This window comes from Arachis duranensis, chromosome 8 (assembly GCF_000817695.3).
Source record: "Arachis duranensis cultivar V14167 chromosome 8, aradu.V14167.gnm2.J7QH, whole genome shotgun sequence".
Classification (NCBI taxonomy): domain Eukaryota; kingdom Viridiplantae; phylum Streptophyta; class Magnoliopsida; order Fabales; family Fabaceae; genus Arachis; species Arachis duranensis.
The window spans coordinates 26,080,822-26,100,810 of record NC_029779.3 but is presented as its reverse complement, the minus strand read 5'-3'; the positions used below and the strand labels follow the sequence as shown (position 1 = coordinate 26,100,810).

At 29.7% G+C, this 19,989-nt stretch overlaps 3 protein-coding genes across 3 annotated transcripts; 2 read left to right on the top strand and 1 right to left on the bottom strand.

Moving 5' to 3' along the window:
* Positions 1 to 6,680: 6,680 nt before the first annotated feature.
* LOC107461673 (chitinase 2) lies at positions 6,681 to 8,030 on the top strand. Its single transcript, XM_016080220.3, has 2 exons — positions 6,681 to 7,176; positions 7,330 to 8,030. The coding sequence occupies exons 1-2, from the start codon at positions 6,853 to 6,855 to the stop codon at positions 7,930 to 7,932; spliced, it is 927 nt and encodes a 308-aa protein (XP_015935706.1). The 5' UTR covers positions 6,681 to 6,852; the 3' UTR covers positions 7,933 to 8,030.
* Positions 8,031 to 8,353: 323 nt separating this feature from the next.
* Positions 8,354 to 9,377, bottom strand: LOC107461591 (ruBisCO-associated protein-like). The gene is made up of 2 exons (XM_016080110.3): positions 8,925 to 9,377; positions 8,354 to 8,851 (listed from the first exon to the last, which is right to left on the bottom strand). The coding sequence occupies exons 1-2, from the start codon at positions 9,348 to 9,350 to the stop codon at positions 8,486 to 8,488; spliced, it is 792 nt and encodes a 263-aa protein (XP_015935596.1). The 5' UTR covers positions 9,351 to 9,377; the 3' UTR covers positions 8,354 to 8,485.
* Positions 9,378 to 17,416: 8,039 nt separating this feature from the next.
* Positions 17,417 to 19,092, top strand: LOC107461597 (zinc finger protein CONSTANS-like). Its single transcript, XM_016080118.3, has 3 exons — positions 17,417 to 17,742; positions 17,821 to 18,003; positions 18,647 to 19,092. The coding sequence occupies exons 1-3, from the start codon at positions 17,443 to 17,445 to the stop codon at positions 18,878 to 18,880; spliced, it is 717 nt and encodes a 238-aa protein (XP_015935604.1). The 5' UTR covers positions 17,417 to 17,442; the 3' UTR covers positions 18,881 to 19,092.
* The last annotated feature ends 897 nt before the right edge of the window (positions 19,093 to 19,989 follow it).

The window sequence follows — 19,989 nt, the reverse complement described above, 5'->3', positions numbered from 1 at the left end:
TTTTGAGATGATACTCTTGTATCACTCTATTTTCCTTGTGAGGCCTCCTTTATAGAATCAGCTTGCTCTACCACTTTGTTCTTCCTTGCCGCTTCCAATTTCTCATACCATCAGTGACAGACCCAGAAAATTTTAAGAGTGTGAGTAAAAATATATATATTTTAAAATAAATTTTGTTAAAAATTTCTAATTATATTAAAAATATAATAGAGATACAAAAATTAAAAAGAGTTAGTGAACATTTTCATTCTTAAACTATTATTCATTATATATAATTTATAAAAAGAATATTTTTTATTTTTAAATTTAAACTTAAAATATTTTAATTAAATTATAAATAATTTGCCATTCTAACTAATTTTATTTTTATTTATTTTCATATATATTTAATAATAAAAAATTGAATCAATTAACATGTTAGCGCCTATTAATACACTAGCATTTATAATTTGAAACTATAATTGTATATTAATACCATAAAAAATAAACCGATATATGAAAAATATGTTTATATCAAATAATAAAAATTTAATTTACATTTTTTCTCTCTTTTTTTTAAATAATTAATTTTTTATACATTTTTTAAATTAACTTTAATATACTGTTAGGTTAAAGAATTTATGCATCTATTTAATTATGTGTTATAATTAAAAAATAAAATATCTTTTACATTCATCACATAATTAATTATCTAAAATAATAAATATAATCAAATGACAATGTAAAAAAAATACATATTTTAATATATTAAAATTAACTTCTATGCTTTTAAGTTTTAAATAATTATTCTACTACTTCCTATAATTTTTAAATATTAATTACCTCACATTCAATTAGAAAGTTTATTTATTATAATATTTATGACATAAAATACTTTTTAATTTAAAATAGTTATTACCAACAAAATTATTTAAGAGATAAAATTAAAAAATATTATATAATTTTAAAATAAAGAATGTTAATTAATAGATAAATACTATTTTATCTTATCTTGACTATTTTTTTAAGACAAAAACTATTGATAATTTTACTTATATTTAAAAAACTGAGATTTAGTTTGATAATTAATTAGTTAATTAAATTTTAAAAATTATATTATCACTGTTTATTAATTTTTTTAAATTGTATTTATTTATTTTTAATTTTGATATTAAATCAAATTTAACAAAATCACTATTGTTACACGTTAAATTTAATAAAAAAATTATTTTTAACATGAATTTTAAAATAAAATTTTGTAAATTTTAATAAATATATTGATTTATATAAGATTATTTTTTTTTCTTATATTTAGTGGGGCAACTTTTCCCCCTCCTTTAAGTCTGGGTCTGTCCCTCCGTACCATCAACCTGTTGGAGCTGTCTCTTATAACATGTAATCCTTTTTCTATCCTGCTCCATTAATGATGTATGTTGGAGGGTCTGATTCACCAATTTTTGATGTCTTTGGAGTTGTAGTCTTTCTTGGCATGCAACGTATTTTCATATTTGAGTCATTCTAATTGCTGTCCATAGTTCTACGTTTTTGTTTTGCTCTTCCAAACTTTACTTGTGATCTTCTGCATTTTGATTTGTTAATGTTCTTGGTGTAGTGGAATTGTCTTATGTCTTGTTACTTTGCTAGAGTCACAACTGTCATTGCTATGTTGTTGGTTCCTTTTTGTTCCAGCTATTCTCCTTTTTCCATGATAAAGACAAATGTCCATTTTTTACTTTGCAAGTGTATATCCTTCTATTTTTGCTGAGGATTTAGATCCTCTAAAGTTTGAATTTCACTTTAGAGAGTAAAGTGTGATCTCTCACTATTGATTTCATAGGTGGGACCAAGAATAAATATAAAAGAGGGGCACGGATTCGGTAAGCCGGCCTCTTTTGAGCACCGAAATGCCAAAAGCTTATTTGGCTTATTGGTGCGTATTTTCAATAGGAAGCCATTAGATCTTTTATATTTTTATAGTTCTAACGGTGAAGATCATCCTAAATATAGTTTGATATATAATTGATTATTTAATACCTTTTTGGCTTTTTGCAGCTTTTGTGTCGGTGGGTTACTTTAAAAATATTTTTTTATGGTTATTGTTGTTATATCAGAAATATATGTGGGTTTATATTAAAAAATTAAGAATATGTAAGATTAAATTAATTAGAGTTAAACATTTTCTATTATGTTAAGTGCCACCTTCAACTCCTTCAACAGCGAAGCCAAACCGTCTATTCCTTAATGCTTCCTTAACACTCTCCAACATCTCATTCGCTGCAAGAACTATTCTCACAAACCTTTAACAGCCTCACTCATCTTCTAACCTCTGCCACAACCTCACACCTCGGCATCAACCATCTAGTCAGAAATGAGATTGAGGACTCCGACGTGGTTGTCGGAGAAAAGCTAGGACTGGAAAACGACGCTATTGGCGAGTACACGCACCACTGCAGTAGGAGTTCTTGCCAGATGTGGAGGAGGGAGCGTGTCGGAGAAGACGGTGCCGAAATCGCCATGGGAGGGCACCGGAGAAGACGGTGTTGAAGCCGCCATGGCCGAATGGAGAGAAGTAGTTGGTGGCGCGACGAAAGAGTGAGTAAGAGAGGTGGTGGAGAGGTTTGTTGTCGTCGCCGGCGGTTAAGATAATAGAAGAGGTGGTGTGCTTACGACGGCGGAGGAAGAGAACGAGAAAGAAGAGAGAAGTGGCGGTGATAATGATAAGAGGGAGAAGAATACTGTGGTAGTGGTGGTGAGAGAGGGATATTTGGTGTTAGTTTTTGGAAGTTCAACATGAAAAATAAGGGTGGAGAAAGTCAAAAGACATGGATGACCGACGAGGATGTTCTAAGTTAATGATGGAAGAGACATCGTGATTAAAGTGAATAAAATAAAAAGAAAAAAGATAAAAAAAATATGAAAACATCCCCCTCTTAAAAAACGAATCTGAGAAGCAAATGGAACGGTCCACGGTGAAGACTCTGGTGTGGCCACCGATGTAATAGAGCTCGCCGTCGGTAGTACGTGGGAGGATCTTGCCCCGTAGTTGCAGAGAAGCTTAATCGCACGGCCGAGACTCGTTTTCATGGCTTGCTACTCAGTTAATTGGGAAACAGAAGAAGTTTAGAAGATTCTAAAAACAGAAAACTGAAGAATAAGAGAGGCAGAGGAAAGGTTTGGTTGTTGTTGGCGGTGGAGATAATAGAAGGAACAACTTGCCATGGCGGAAGAAGGAGAGGAAGAGAACCAGGAGGATAAGGGAGCAGCGGTAATAATAATTAATGATCCAACTAATTTTAACAATTAAACTAAATATATTCATTTAAAAAATTAGTAAATAACTCCTCTATTTTTTAAGTAATTGCAAAAGAGACTCCACTAAAATGAATATTTTTATTTTGGCCTTCTTTGACTGATCGGTGCGCCAAACAGATTTTTGGCGTTTCGGTGCACTATAATAAGTTGTGTACCGAATTCGTGCCCATAAAAGAGAAATTATTCAAGAGTAGAAGATCACATTTACTTTCTAAAATGAAAGAAGATCCAAACCCTTTTGAGGAACGGTGCTTTGTTAAGTGCAATGGGTATGTGCATTTACTTGACACATTAAAGAAACAAACAAGCAGCATTGTTTTGCTGTGAGATGAGTAATGGACTGCATTATTAAAACACACATTAAATCATAATTAAATTTTTAACTCAAATAATATTTGTCATTATATATTAGTCCAAAATTAAATTTAATTTAACAATATCTTTAATATTTTTTCTCAAGTAAAAATTTTATTTTAAATTTGTTTGATTTTTATAGAGATTTTATTTTCTTCTTTTATTTGTCTAATAAAATGAGACAATATAAATAGAGAATATTATTACGAAATATTAGAATAAATAAGGATAAGATAAGAATAAATAAGAATAAGATAAAAATTTAATAATGAATTGTGAAGAATGATATCTTTAGCATGTTCTAATATGAAAAAAAGAATAGTATCACCGCCCCATCACCCCTAAGAACGGGAGTCCAACCTAGCTAATTACCAAAGTTACAATATAAATATAAATTTATCTATCTTTGAATACTTTTGCTTGGGACATACTCTATGTCTATGCTTCTGCAAAGATGACCACCTTCTCTGACATTTTCACATGATATGACGAGGTTCTCAATCTGATTCTTTCCAATTCAGAAATATGTTCTTTGGCCTCCACACGTACACTTCCAAATTACGCAATGTTGTTCAAGAAGGAAATCAAACGTTACTAATACTCCCACTACAAGGCTTAATGCTTTTATCTAGTATATATATGCTGTTAAAAAAATGTAATTTTTTATTCATGTAAAATTATATGCCCTAATGAAGCCTAAATATGTGTTTGGTAACTAAACATATTTATACATTTTAGTTTTAGTCACTAAATAATAAAAAAAAGTTAGTCTAGTTTTTTTTCTTGGACTTGAAAAACTTGCTCTAGGTTATGGATACTGGATAGCACTTAATCTCCATATCTGTTATGTTCTTTTTTTGTTTTTGGGTAAAGATTCTGCTATGTTCTTAATTTTTGGGCCTTGCTGTTAATGTTTTTCCCTTGGACGCTTTTGAAGCCCAGAAGTGAACCAATGGTGTCCAATAAAAAAAGTTAAAAACTATACAAATACTTTGACAAAATCGTTGACAAACATACAAAATCCCCTTAGTCCAAAAAAAAAAAAAACATACAAAATCCCCCTAAAATAAATAAACAAGATAAATAATCCCCTAATGGTTATTCACAAAAATATGATTACGCAATTGTGTTAAACAGATTAGTCAAACGTATTAAATTATTTTAAAATTTTCAATTATCATTAACATATTTTTTATATAAATGGTCTCCTATTCATACCCTATACCAGAGTGATGGAATAGTCCCTACTCCTTAGATTGGTGTATTAGTACCATAGTAATAATTATTTATTCCGCAATGCAATTTCTTTTCTCAAAACTAAAAGGATACTATTTAATTAGGGTACTCGGGGTGAGTAACAAGTTGTTGATTTAAGGGTACTTGTTTATTATTTTATACGTAAAAGGAATACGAATTTAACTACTCATTCCAGATGCAATACAAGTCTGAGAATAACAACTCCCTTCTCAAATGACTTCTTTGCAGAGAAAAGATATTTCATCAGAAAAATAATAAATGGGGTTAGGTTGATTGAGATTTGAGACTCTTTGCCTTGCAAGACTTAAAATCTCATATAAGGATTGGCGTCCAATCCCAACCAAGTCTCCGTGACAAATGAAATCATTAACCGCTGCTTTCTTTGACCCTTCTTATACACTTTTTGGTTCAATTTTTCATTTTTTTCTTTTTTAATTTACAAAAATTTAGGGGGTAAGCACCAGTATTCTACCGGGATTAGGAAAGATATAAAGTAATTAACATTTTTTTTCTTATTTTTTAACTTGCATTAAAATCAAATTAACCAATTCTTCACCTTTCTATCACTAAAAGTGTTATGCCTCAACATTATATATAAAAACTCATGCAATTGCTTTGGTGTAAATTAATAGTAAAAAATTATTAAATATTAATTTAATTAAATATATTAAATTATTTTATAATTTTTAATTATTAAGTTTATACGAATACAATTGCATATCAGACATCAGTTTCCATTTTATAATATGTTTTAACTTGTTTTGTGTAGGTTAGTTATACGTAAATAATCTGTTTAGATTTTAGTTATTTTAATTTAGAATGAAGAGGTTTAGGATATGATAGATTAGAAATTTAGACGATGATGCAATTTTTAGGTTCATTTAAGAAGTTTTAAAAGTAATTTTTTTTTGAGTTTTTGACTTATGAAAAGTAGTAGTATTAATATTTAGTGCAATTTTTAAAATCAAATTGCAGTCTAAAAAGTTATTTAAGAATTTATAGAAAAATTAAAAAAAAATGACTTCTCTCGTAATAAATTTTTTTATTATTTTTTTTAAAATAAACACTTTTAAAATTAAAAGTCTAAATATATAATAATTTATTTATAAACTATTTTTAATATAATTTATTTATTATTTAACTTTTGATGAAGATAAGATGACCATTAGATAAAGAATAGAAAAAAAAGGTTGAAAATATGAAACTAAGAAGAAGGTTTAAGAGAATAAATGAATAACGGTTGGAATTTGAGAATAGGAGAAGACTAAATTTAATTAGATTAACTAATAATCAAAATAATAAAAAGATAAAATGGATTTAGAATTTTAAATAATTGGACTTAGTTTATTTATAGTGGAATTATTTAAAATTTAAAATAGAACATATTATATATGTATATATTTTTTTGTTTAAAAAAATAAATTGAGAGTGGGGGCAAGTGCCCCCAATGATTCCATGTAGGTCCGTGCCTGGTTATTATACATTGACAAGTTTGTTTAATCAATGTTACCTACTAAAAGCATTTAGTTTGCATGATTGCAACTGGTGGTATTTGGATCAACTTGTATGTATTTTAATTACAATATTTCAAAGGATATCAACCCAGTAGATATATCTTGATCTGTTCCTTTCAATAATCTCTTTCGAAATTCTTATATGAAAAAATCAACCTAATAATATAGATGGACCAAATTTGAAAAATGTAACAAATATTAAATGAAATTGGTTGCGCATGAGGTGACCTGAGTGGTCAAAGATATTTTCCAATGCAAGGCGCCAGAATAATATTCGTTGACCAAAAAAACAAAATAAAATTCAACACTGATGATTTATGATTGTGTTTGAGATTGGAGAAAATGAATGAAGGATTGGGTTTCCTCTATTTAAGCATGTCTAAGTTGTGTACTATAATCATATTAATTAATTAACACCTTCTGAATCTAAGCACAAATGGAACTTCCAAGTATTTGCAAGCTTTGCTTTGCAATCTTCATCCTAAACGCTTCATTGTTGTTCCTCGCAGCAGCAGCAACACCACCCTCGGACTCAAACTTGTTCCGAGAATACATTGGAGCTGAGTTCAACAATGTCAAATTCTCAGATGTTCCTGTTAACTCCAACGTTGACTTCCACTTCATTCTCTCCTTTGCCATTGACTACGATACTTCATCTTCTACTTCTCCAACCAATGGAAAATTCAACATCTTCTGGGACAAACAGAATCTTAGCCCTTCCCAAGTATCTTCCATCAAGTCCGAGAACTCCAATGTCAAGGTGCGTTACTAACCACTTTAGGGGTTACGAACTTACTTATTTAACATTTATTAATTGTTACAATAATTATAACAATTAATGACTAGTAATCAAATTTTGACTATTTTTGGTTAATTTTTTTTTGTTACCAAACATTTCTGTAATATTTAATAGGTAGCACTTAGTCTCGGCGGCGACAGTGTTAACGGCGAATCTGCTTACTTCAATCCATCTTCGGTGGATTCATGGGTTTCCAACGCAGTTTCTTCGCTCACAAGCATAATCAAGGAGTACAACTTAGATGGAATCGACATCGACTACGAGCACTTCAAATCAGACCCTGATACCTTTGCTGAATGCATTGGAAAGTTGATCAAAACTCTCAAGGAAAATGGGGTGATCAAATTCGCTTCTATAGCTCCGTTTGACGACGAAGTTGTCCAGAATCACTACATGACACTGTGGAAGAGTTATGGAAGCCTGATAGATTATGTGAACTTTCAGTTCTATGCATATGACAAAGGAACCACAGTGGATGAGTTCATAGGGTACTTCAACACACAGAGTTCAAACTATAATGGTGGGAAGGTGTTGGTGAGTTTTATCAGTGATGGGAGTGGAGGGTTGTCACCAGATGGTGGATTCTTCACTGCATGTAGCACTCTCAAGAGCCAGCAGAAACTTCATGGTATCTTTGTCTGGTCTGCTGATGATTCTAAGGCTAATGGATTCAAATATGAGAAGCAATCACAAGCACTTTTGGCTATTCCTCATTAGATTTTATGTATATATGTCTTCATTGTATTACTATATACTTTCTATGTATGTATTTGTTTCCAGAGTACTATTTTAATAAAATGGTATTTTAATTTCTATACTTTTTTTCACAAAATTGTCAACCTATTGTGTACATTCATGACAATTTGACAAAGAAAGCATTTAGAGTAACACTGGTGCTTAATTTCAAGAAGTGGAAGGCCAAAATCTTATCTCAAACACTGTTATAATATTGGTGGAGCACTCTGCTGCTTAATGCTCTGCTGTGGCTGGAAAGAAAACCATTGGAATTCATACAAAATCCACTTGTTATTACATTGTATAGATGCTTAATGATTATTATTCCCTTGCCGTGCAAATGGATTAAATAGTATTTTATCCTATAAATGATAAAGAGGATCAAATTTTATTTTATTATTTACAAAGATAAGTAGTACATATTCATAGGAACATATGTGATAGAATAGAACATGAGTCTTATTTAACAGCACATAAGTATATGATATAGAGTAGAGTAGCTTGAGATAGAAATTGTTGCATGATCATGCATTATTCATTGGTTATTATAGTAATTATGGTAATGGATGGAGACACCAGCGCCTCTTCTTTTCTTGAGAATATCCATGCCTCCAAGAAAGAACACAATTGGAGAGAGAGTACCCCAGTCCTCATTCTCCGCACTGTACCCAGCAAACAGCTTCCTTCTCGGATAAAACTCTCCCACTAGCTTGTTGTATTGCAGCAACAATGTTTTTGGATCCAACACTGGAGATTCCTCATTTTGGAACTGGTAATCTACCCAGTCAATCAGAATTGGACATGTCTTGTACAAGGGGAAGTAGAAGTCCTTGTTGAGACCAGAGGATGGTGAAATTGAAGCCACACTAATCACACCACCATCCTTTAAGTTCTTCATAACCTGCCCAAAATAGTGATGATATATTTATTATTCATCAATAATTATGTTTAAATAATACTACTCTAACTCTAACCTGGGCAATGCAGTCGACAAAAACATCGGGTGTGGCATTGATGTGGTCGTATAAGACATCAATGCCATCAATTTGGAGGTCAGAGTGATCATTATGGATGATGTTGGTGATTGATTGAGTTGCATTGGTGATCCATGAGTTGTTGTCAAGAGGGCTGAAGGGGAATATGGTGCCTTTGTTTCCAATGCAAATGAAGACTTTGACATTGACATCAGGATGGTCCTTCTTGAACTGAGAGATTGCTGAGGCAGTGACCTTTGTTAGGTCCCAAGTGGGTCTGAACACCCCATTGGTTGGGACACCCTCTTCGTCATAGTCTATGGCGTATGTCAGGGCAATTTGGAACTCCTTCAGGAACTTACTCGATACAAATACTTGTAAGAATGAATCATCAAATGTGTATTGCCTAAAGATGGATAATGCCATTGAATTGCAATTTCGGGTAAGATGGTTAATAATGTTGATCTTATTGTGTGATCAACATGGTGGCTTTATATATACTTGTTCTTAATTAGATAGGTTAGTTTATGAATGGTTGAAATGCAAGGTATGTATGGAGTTACCGTAAAATCAAATCAAGTTATTTCACCAACTCCCTAATCCTAAGAAGAACAAAGATTTTGTAGTTGATCCTTCTCATTGGATAGCTATGGATATCATCCCGGATTTTGTCAAGCTAAGATTCATCACTTGAGATTGAAGGTCATCAAATATATCTGAAAACATTGTTTAAACATGTTTTATTGTCACGTGCTTGCATCTAAACTCAATGGACACCACTTCATACTCATGTATGAATACTTGAAGGAGTTTTCATTAACTTGACGTTGAAAATTATCTGCAATAATAATATTTAAGTAACATGATTCATTGATTCTAATATCACATTTTTGGGTCTATAGCCATCAACAACATTTTTTTTGGGCCTTTTAACCATCAGCAAGTTCAAAAGGGCATTCGTTCTCCACCTGAAAGAATTAGTCTACTCCTCAGCTATGGGCCTATATAAGTATATATCATGCATTTACTCCTTGTTCAAACCTAAATAAGCCAGATAATATAAGTCAGTATGCTTCACCCTTGAACAATAATATATCAGTACCAATAATAATAATAAAAAATTATATTGTCCAAAGTCAATACATAAAAGTTAAGGCCAATAAATTATAGCTCGGCAATATAGTCTCCTCATTTGTTTAACTTATTTTCTGTGACAAATTTTAAATATATTTTAAAATGATTAATTTTTTGTTTTTTTAAAATTAAATATTAATTATTAATCTTTATAAGTTAAACACAACTTTTTAAGCACCATACTAATCACCATCATCTCATAAAACAAAAGTCCCATGAAATGGGGATGAATAATCCGCGCATATTCACCCTAGAACTCACAGCATATATAGTAAATAATCAAAAGCAGGAGGATTCAGGAACAACACTGAAGCGTATATTGCAAAATACAAATGATAGGAGAATGTGTCATATCAACATCAAATGACAAGATCATGACATGCCCGGAATCTTGCTGCTTTATAGCTTCTCATAATAATAATTCATCTTTATTTCTCTCTTTGGCTTTCAGAAAAGATAATTTAGGTCCTCCTCCCACCTAGCCAAGGCTATATAGGGCTACTGCTAGATATATAGGTACAATCCATTTTGGCACAATCATTGAATTCATGAACCTGCTTACAACTAAATATGAGGATTTTTCTTTGCAATACCAAATCAATGATAATACAATATGCTAATTCTTTGTTGAAATTATTAATCGCCAGATACAAAATAAGGCCAGACTTTAATAACTTCCAACCATATTACCTGCCTGCCTCTCAAGACCATTTGACTCAACATTCCAAATGGTTCCTTATGATTTGTTGAATAAAATAAATTAATTTGTATTCACTTTTATATTAGAATCATCATGACTAATCATAAAATAAGTAAATTGTCAAATTGGATAAAAATATAAAAAACTAGAAGACTCCAGATATTACGAACTTGTTAGAAGATTTGAGAATTTACAACTCATGATATTTTTTACAAAATCCTAAAAGATTCAAGAATGTTACAAATTGTTTACAACATATTATTTATAATGTAAAGTCAAATATGAGTTGTAAAGTTTAACTATATATTTTGCCTATATAAATGTTTGAAATTCGTGTACTTTAATAATATCTCTATATAAATGAAAATGTATTAAGTTGATAGAAATTCTATCTTCTTTGTGAGTATAGTTTTTAAAACCAAATCGATCGGTTTGACTGAAAAATCAATAAATCAAATTTTACATCGGTTCGATCGAAAGCTAGAACCGATACGAACCTTCATGCTCTAAAACTTATGAAAATGAGTCACTGAGCTATCATGTTTTTTGTTAATATATATGCAAATTATAATAACATATAGATATCTTTCATCAAATGATTTACTTCAATTTAATTTATTTTAATTTTAGTTATAAATTTACTTATTTTTTCATAATTATGTAATATCTATTAATATTATTAATTAATGTCACACTGGTTGAATTAGTAACTCAATAACTTAATAAGCAAATCGATTCGATTATTATTTCAATTCTGACAATTATACTTGTAAATGTGTTAGTAAATTTAAGAGATAAAAATACGATAGTACTATTTATAAATAATTTTAAAATTAATTAAATGTGGGTATTATATTTACAACATAATTAATTAATTGAAGCCTAACTATGACAACTACTTATTAATAAGGTTGTGTTGACCTTAATTGGCATTTGGCACATCATTGCCATAATAATCTCTAATAATTACAGGAAAAGAAAGAAAACATAGATTTTTCCTTCTCAGTATAAAATATATCTACTTTTAATTTAATAATCTTGTATCTCAATTCTAAACTAAAATTAAGAGCAAATATTGTCCAAGAGAAGTAAAACTCTTACCCGGTAGAATGAGTATGAAAGAACGACCCACCCTAAGCTAGAAACACGTTTTTCATTAGCCAAAAAGCCTATTCAGTATTCACTTGGACGTATATATATATATAGGCACTTACGTCTTATACATAGCATTTTATTAATACACATTTCTTTGCAACATAATGATCATGATTCGTTACATGTCAACTTTTTCCACTTGTTAGAGTTGTAATTAAAATGAGTCAACGGTTAAAGGCCTTGTGAGGTCTAAATGAAATGACAAATCGACACATATACGTTGAAACAAGAAGGAATATAGAGCCCTATATGATTAGTTTGTGAATTTTTCATACAAGACTAATGTACATGACAAGAGAGAAAGTGATACCTGCGGAGATTATTATTATGATACGCTGCTTAATGGTATGATCCATATCCTTATCCGATATTTTCCCATTCATACATGCNATAGTTTATTTTATAAAAATATATAAAATGTATAATTAAATATAATAAATATTTTATATTTAGTTTTGATATTTTTACGATATTTTTTAATCTGAAAAATTAAAGACTAATTTATTATAAATCAAAAATTTATTTAAGAGTTTATTGTTAACCAACAAATTACTACATATATGTAATAAAATTTAAATTTTTAATATTTAATTATACAGATTATAAACTAACCACTAGACAAATTAAATTTAATTATATTTTATAAATATTTAATTTCTAAATATTTGTAGAACATTTTTATTATTATATAACTTAAAAGATGGATGTATTATTTATCCACTAAAATACCAATAAAAACTCGTAAATTTAAGTTTGAAGTTGAGACTCTTAACGAGTTGACTCGAATCTAGCTAGGGCAAGATGGAATGGGTGATAATAGTGGAGATAACTGTTGAAACTTGAAAAGATCGGATGGGGGTGCAAATTGTTTCGTTGTCTTGTATCCATTAGGAAGAATTCAGCTTTCCATCTAAGCATAAACCCCACCAGACTCAAATTCCATTATTATTATTATTATTATTATTATTATTATTATTATTTCTTCATATAGCTTTCTAGCTACTAAGACTTCAATTCTTGCACAGGCCGGTGCTACCTATATAGCTACCTATATTATCAATCTTTCTTCTCTTCTTTAATTTCATCATTTAACACTTATTTCCCTCTCAACTAACTCGTTATCTTAAATAAATATTAGGATTTAAATTTTATATTATATATATAATAATTTATTGGCCAACAATAAATTTTTAAATATAAAATTTAAATTTACAATAAATTAATTAAAATTAAATTCAAATATGCCCAAATCGCTACTAATTTATTTTGATTTTGCTAGCCAGAAACATCAAATCAGATCGACCTTTCCATCGATGTAACAGTGCTGAAAAGTCAACCGGTATCAATAATTTCAATTTGGAACATGTTCACTTGGTAGCACTCTCTAGTTCCTTCTGGAATAATGGTTTATCGTAAATGTGAGTGTAGTTAAACGAAAATCCATAAATACATTCTTTTTATCATTGTATGCTATAAATTCTTATATGCAATGATGGAGCTTCCACTACTAGCTACATCATCCCATGCTTCTCTTATTCCATTTTTTTTTAAAATTAACTGAATATATAAACTTGCATGAAAAGAAACTGCAGAACTCCATCAAAATAAATATAAATATAGCTCATCATATTTAATTAATTAGCTAATATTTGTCAAAATTCTTATTTGTAAAATTATTTTTATAATTCTCAATTTTTGGAGTATTTAAAATTTAAAGTTAAAATTTAAGATTTAAAATTTATAATTTAAACTTCATGACGGACACCTACTTGAGTGTATTAGGATTGACATAGCTCATCAAAATGGTAAACTTTGTGAAGCTAAAAGAAAATGTATGAGGTATAGCTGCAATTAAAATTTATTAATGGCAGGGGATATATGGCAGGTTTATTTATTAATCTGCTCTACCAAAACAGAACCACATTTATGTTTCTTAGCAGCATATATATGAATGAATGGAAGACCTAGCTAGCTAGCTAGTTGTCAACTGAAAAAGATTATGCAGTACGCACTGTGGGGACTATAGTGACAAAGATGTATCAACATTAATGCGTAATAGATTCTCCCTTAGCTTAGCTTCAAGAATTTCAATTTAGTTAATTATTCCCCTTCAAATTCTGCTTCTCAATTGGCTCATTATTTTGGGTAGCAATATTCGTGGATGTAACTGTTGTATAAAAAAAATGGTGTGTCTCTTGTACAAACTCTCATGTTCTAATATTTATTATTAATTAGTATTACAATCTTGCTACTTTATCAATAGTATTTCTACCAATTTCAGCCAACTCTTATTTATAATTATATCTAATGGAAGTGTTTTTGTAGATATGTTTAATAAAAATGTATTTCTTATGATTGTGTTTAATAGAAGTGTATTTTCTGGATGTGTCTCTTTGTATATGTGTTTAAAATATAATAATTAATTATTGTTGACAATAAATTGGCAGATAATATGTTAGTACCCTATATTTTTTCTTAGTATTATTGCTACCGAGACTACAATCTAAAGTTATATATTATTTAATTATTCTAATAATAATTAAAAAATACAAAATAAAATAACTTTGTACTATTTTGGACTGATTTATTATTATATTCCGAACATTTTTGGCTTCTAAATTTTCTTTTATATATATATATTTCAGCAACCAAAAGTATGTAGAATATTTAATTACTGAAAAAAAAATCATAATCTAAGGGTAGTGCATGCCTTAAGTGTTAATTAGTGCAGTGAATAACAAAATCTTATTATTATCATAGATATTTTATTTGATTTCTTAGCAAGTAGTGGTACGAGTAGGTAAGTTACAGAAAATCAAGAGGGATAGATCATTCTAGACATTCTTTCTCCTTCCGACAATAACATTCAACAACTAACATATGTTGATATTGTTGTCTCTAATTAAAGCTGCATGCGCCAGCATGGATATATATGGAGCTATGTATAATCTAATGATGGTGATAATGAAAACAAAGACTTTGGTGTATGTTGTCTTAAAAGTCGTAAAAAATCCTAATTCTAAATCTTCCCTAACCCATACACGACGTACCCACCCTAATATATAAGTATCTAGGGATATGCTTAAGAATCTTAATTTACTAGATTAATTAATTTAATTACTTTAGAAATGGCAGGTACTATACATGCTGCTGCTACATAATACATAATTACATATACTGTATGTGTCACATGGGAGGGATGTAGAAAATTAGAGTTACTCGGAAAATGGTGCATGGTAGGGTCAGAAGAAGAGACGACGCAATGCAAGTTGAGTACGATTAGATTCCATGCCCTTTGATTTGAGAAGCAATATATATTAACAGAGACACAAAAAAGGACCATGTATCAGTAAACAATAGTGGCAGTACTACAAACTCTGCTGACCAATTAGAGATTCTGAGCATATATAGTGCCCTGCCAACACTACTCACTTCAAATTGTTTTCCATAATGAATCAAACTAGACATATAATATAAGTAACTGTGTTTCTTCAGACATTTAAAGCATTTAATAATCTACTTGCATGTTTAGAAATTCATCGTTAAGCTTCATCCGTTACTAATAACTCGACCTACACTATCTATTAATTGGAACTATATAAAAAAAACATATTAAATTAAAGGTATGTATTTTTTTTTAATAGACTTTTCGGTATGAACTCAAATAATGTTCAAGTATAATATCTCTAATAATTTTGCAATACTAAGTCCACAAAATAATCCTCATTTACCACAAGAACTCTATAAAAAGAAGACACCCTAAAAAAAAATATATGCTTTTATTCTAATTAACATTATACTTATTTTTTATTCTTATTTATTTCAATATCAAAATGTCTTTGTAGATATACGTTCTATTATTTCTCTTAAAACTTATATCTACATCTTTCACTTCAGTTAAATGAGAGCTCAATCATATATCTACAGTCAAATTTACTATATAAGAACAAGGCTAATCAATAAATAAAACAGTTTATATGAATAAGTTCATATTATAAATCTACTAGGATTAATACCTTAAAAAGAACTTTAAAATTTTTAGACTTTTCTACTATATATAATAAGTTAATAACTAACTTTTATGGAGCAAGGATTTTTTAAAAATTGTTCGATTTTTGACGTAATACTCTTTTTTAAAGTATTAGTCCCACAAAACTCATGTGCTCTCTAAAAATTGTATCCATTGCTTCTTATATGTTACATACAGGAGATGTATCTGTTATTCACTTATTTGTGAACAAAATCCTAACACGCTGAATAAAAAGATGGAAAAGGAAGATGGTACACTAGAGTGTAGAATCCAGATCTAGAGACGTGTTAGTATTTTATAGTTCCGTACAATGGTGAAAAGATGTGCCATGTGTGAGACTACAGATTCAAGTGAGTTGGAGTAGATCCTGATGGTTATAAAGGTAGGTGTATATGGAGTGCAAATGGCACCAAACCACGCACTGTTGTGTTAAAAGTAACTACTTTATTTTACTAGCTGAATGGAGACACACGGGGCTATTTGTCTCATCTCAAAGTCGAAGAATCTCATAAATAAATGGATTTCCATATGCGTGAAATGCCATCAGACATTAACAATGCTAACAATAGTAGTTCTATCCAAATTTAGAATCGCTCAACAATAATTATGTCCAGTAACATGGATCAATTAACTTAACTATTCAGCTGAGTTAAACTAACTAAGATGATCACATTGGCCAGGGAGTTACCCGTAAAAAAAAAAAATAATTAGTTTTCAAAATACTAATTGTTCTTGTGTGATGATTTTGATCTTAAATTTCATATTTTTTTTGTCTGAGAACAAGATATATTTTAGCTTTTTGAAAAAAACGTTTAGGATGGATAAGTGTAAAAAAGATTTCAGCACACAAGTTAAGTTTATAGAATATTTTATCAAATATTTTTTTGAGATAGAATTTTTTAACATACTTTACACTCATTTTTATAACGATAATGCTGGTTAAAAAAATATTTTATTTAATATTTATTAATAAAATTCAAATATATTAAACACTAAAGACATTAAAATTTAAACATATTAAAAGGTATATATATATATATATATTAAATTTATAACTGGGTTATAATGATTAAATTACTGATATACCAGATGGATTAAAAGAATTAATAAGTAATTATTCAGATAAAATAATTTTATATAAAAATAATTAAAATATACATATATATTATGATTTATAAAATATTTTTATATAAAGATAATAATACAAATTGATGCATATAATAATATTAAACAATTGAATCACATATATTAGTTTTGCATAAAAATATTTGTTAAAATGTTGGTAAGTTACCGTAGCAACGGTCCTCTTCTCAGTCCTAATAAGTGTGTCTGAGTTGAATGTTTAGAGGTCAACGCTTTAGCAAATGCTATGAAGAAGATGATGTCATTCTCCACGTCATTCAAATTTTACTGTCTTATTCTTATATAAATGAGAGTGTGCATTACTCACTTCTCACTTGCGTCCATTAATAACACAAATTGTAATAATCACACGCGCCATGTATACACGCGCCACCTCATCATCAACTTTTCTCTCGCCGGATTATCCCCCAGTGCACCCGTTCCCGGACGAACTGGCCCTGACGGAGTTGGAATCGCTTCTGAACTGCAACAACTCGGAGATAATAAGCTTCAACAAGAGTAGTAGCAGCGGTAGTTACAATAGTGAGCAAGGGTCGGTGATGCAGAGGAGCGTTAGCAGCCACTCTCTCCATAAGAATCCTTTCTCTGCTCTCTTGGCTGAGTTGTTCGACGACGACGCTCCTCTTAGGAGAGTTTGCAGCACCGGTGATCTCCACGTACGCACCATATATTAGCTTTCTTTCGTTCCTTCATTCCTTCATTCTTGGCATGCAACGTTTGTTTTCTTGGTACAGGGGACTCATGGCGGCATCATGCATAACAATAATGAATCAGCTGATAGTCCATTGTCAAGTGAAAGCAGCATGATCATTGAAGGAATGAGTAGAGCATGTAGGTATAGCCCTGAGGAGAAGAAACTCAGGATTGAGAGGTATAGAACCAAGAGAAACCAAAGAAACTTCAACAAGAAAATTAAGGTATATACTATTATTCGCTTTTGTGTTTTTAACTTGAAGAGATCTGATCTGCACATGAATAATCACTTAAATAAAACAAAATTTGTAATTACAAATGAACTAGCGAAAGTTATGGTGTGGATTATTGTGGAATGCAGTGAAATGGTTATTATGTTTTTGGACAAAATACTGCTGAATTTATTAGACATAAGTGTGATTTCAAGTGTATTTTAATACATGATAAGATGACATGGTGATATGAATCTTTTGAACTATGAAACTTGTCTTGCTCTAACTACTGGTAAGTAAGTAGTAACCCTGTTAATGTCATGCTAAAATTTTGCAGTAAAAAAAAAGTCACTTAAAAATTATAGTGTACTACTATTTGATACACTACTATATAAACTTAGGACATTGTTAGGTAGACAATGACTTTTATGAATAATATGAACAATTGAATCTAAAATTGTCCTAATAAAGTAAAAACACACAACACCCTTAAATTACCTATCTAAATTTTAATACTATGATAATCCGCACATCTAATGAATTGAATATCCGATCTATCCATTGTTCACATTATTTAGTATTTTCATCGTATACCTATACTTTTCCATAAACTATTTAAGGAGATAATAACTTGTTTTCTTCTTGCAATCATCAGTATGTTTGCAGGAAGACTTTAGCAGACAGCAGGCCGCGCATTAGAGGACGATTCGCGAGGAACGACGAAATTGACAAGAATCATTCATCAGTTCATCAATGGAGTCATCACATTGGTGCTGGAGCAGAGGAAGACGAAGAAGATCAAAACTGGGTCAGTATCTTTGATTCACTAGTTGCTGCTAATACGGAACAAGAGTCCCAGGACAGTTCTTCCTTCGGTCTATTGTATTAGAAATTAGAATAAGTGGTGCTGTTTCATAAATTCTAGTTTGATTTGATTTCCATGTTTAGTTTTGTTGTAGCTAGAGAACTTTAGCATAGATCAAGTTACTAATGTAAATATGCTTACTACTTATTATTCCAACCATGTGCATGTTGACTTTAACTGAGGGTGAAGTTTTTTATTGCCCCATACCTTTTATCATATTAGCAAAGTATGATTATTGGAGCACAACTTTAGCAAGTATTATTACTCAGGGTTAAACTAAATTGTATTTATAGTATCATGACCTTTATTGTTGATGCAATTACAAAATAATCAGAATAGTAAAAAGACATGTGACCATCACCCAATAAAGTGAAGTGGTGAAGGTACGAGAGAGTGGCTATATATGTCAACTGTTTTTTCAATTATGATGGTTGAACTGCAACTGAGATAGATAGTTGAGGATGCTATACTCTGACAATGACCCAAGAAAAAGAGAGTCCTACTCCTAAGAAGGATTTTGGTTAGTGCGCTTTCGGTGAAGTAGTCAAGCCACGAGTCAAAAACCAAGTTTTCGACTACAATTTTGTTACGGTTCCTCCTAAAATCAAAAGATAAATTATTCTTTTTTAATATATGTTATTATGTAATAAGTTTGTTTTGAATATTTTTTAGAGAAAATTCTACTCTTTTTTTTACGAGATATTAAAATGACATTTTTTTTCCATTTATAACATTTTCCTCCCTTCTAATTTTTAAAAAATCTTTTCTTTAATCCATTTTAAATTTTTTTGTGTTAACCAATGTTAACTTTATTCATTTTTTAAGAAAAAGAATTATTTTTTTAAAAAAATATCCATTAACAAAAATTTTATTTTTTATTATTAAATTTTGCTTACCAAAATATCTTTTAATAAATTATTCTTTTATTAATTAAATTGTATTTTTAACGAAATATTTTCAAAAAAATTAATAATTAAATTATTTTTTTCTAAGATACCTATTTTTCAATAATTTTTTAATTATTAAATTGTGATTTTACTAAAATTTTTGTTAACAATTATTTTTATATTTACTATTAATTTTTTTATATTAATATATATTATTTTAACATTAAATAAAAAATCTTACCACTG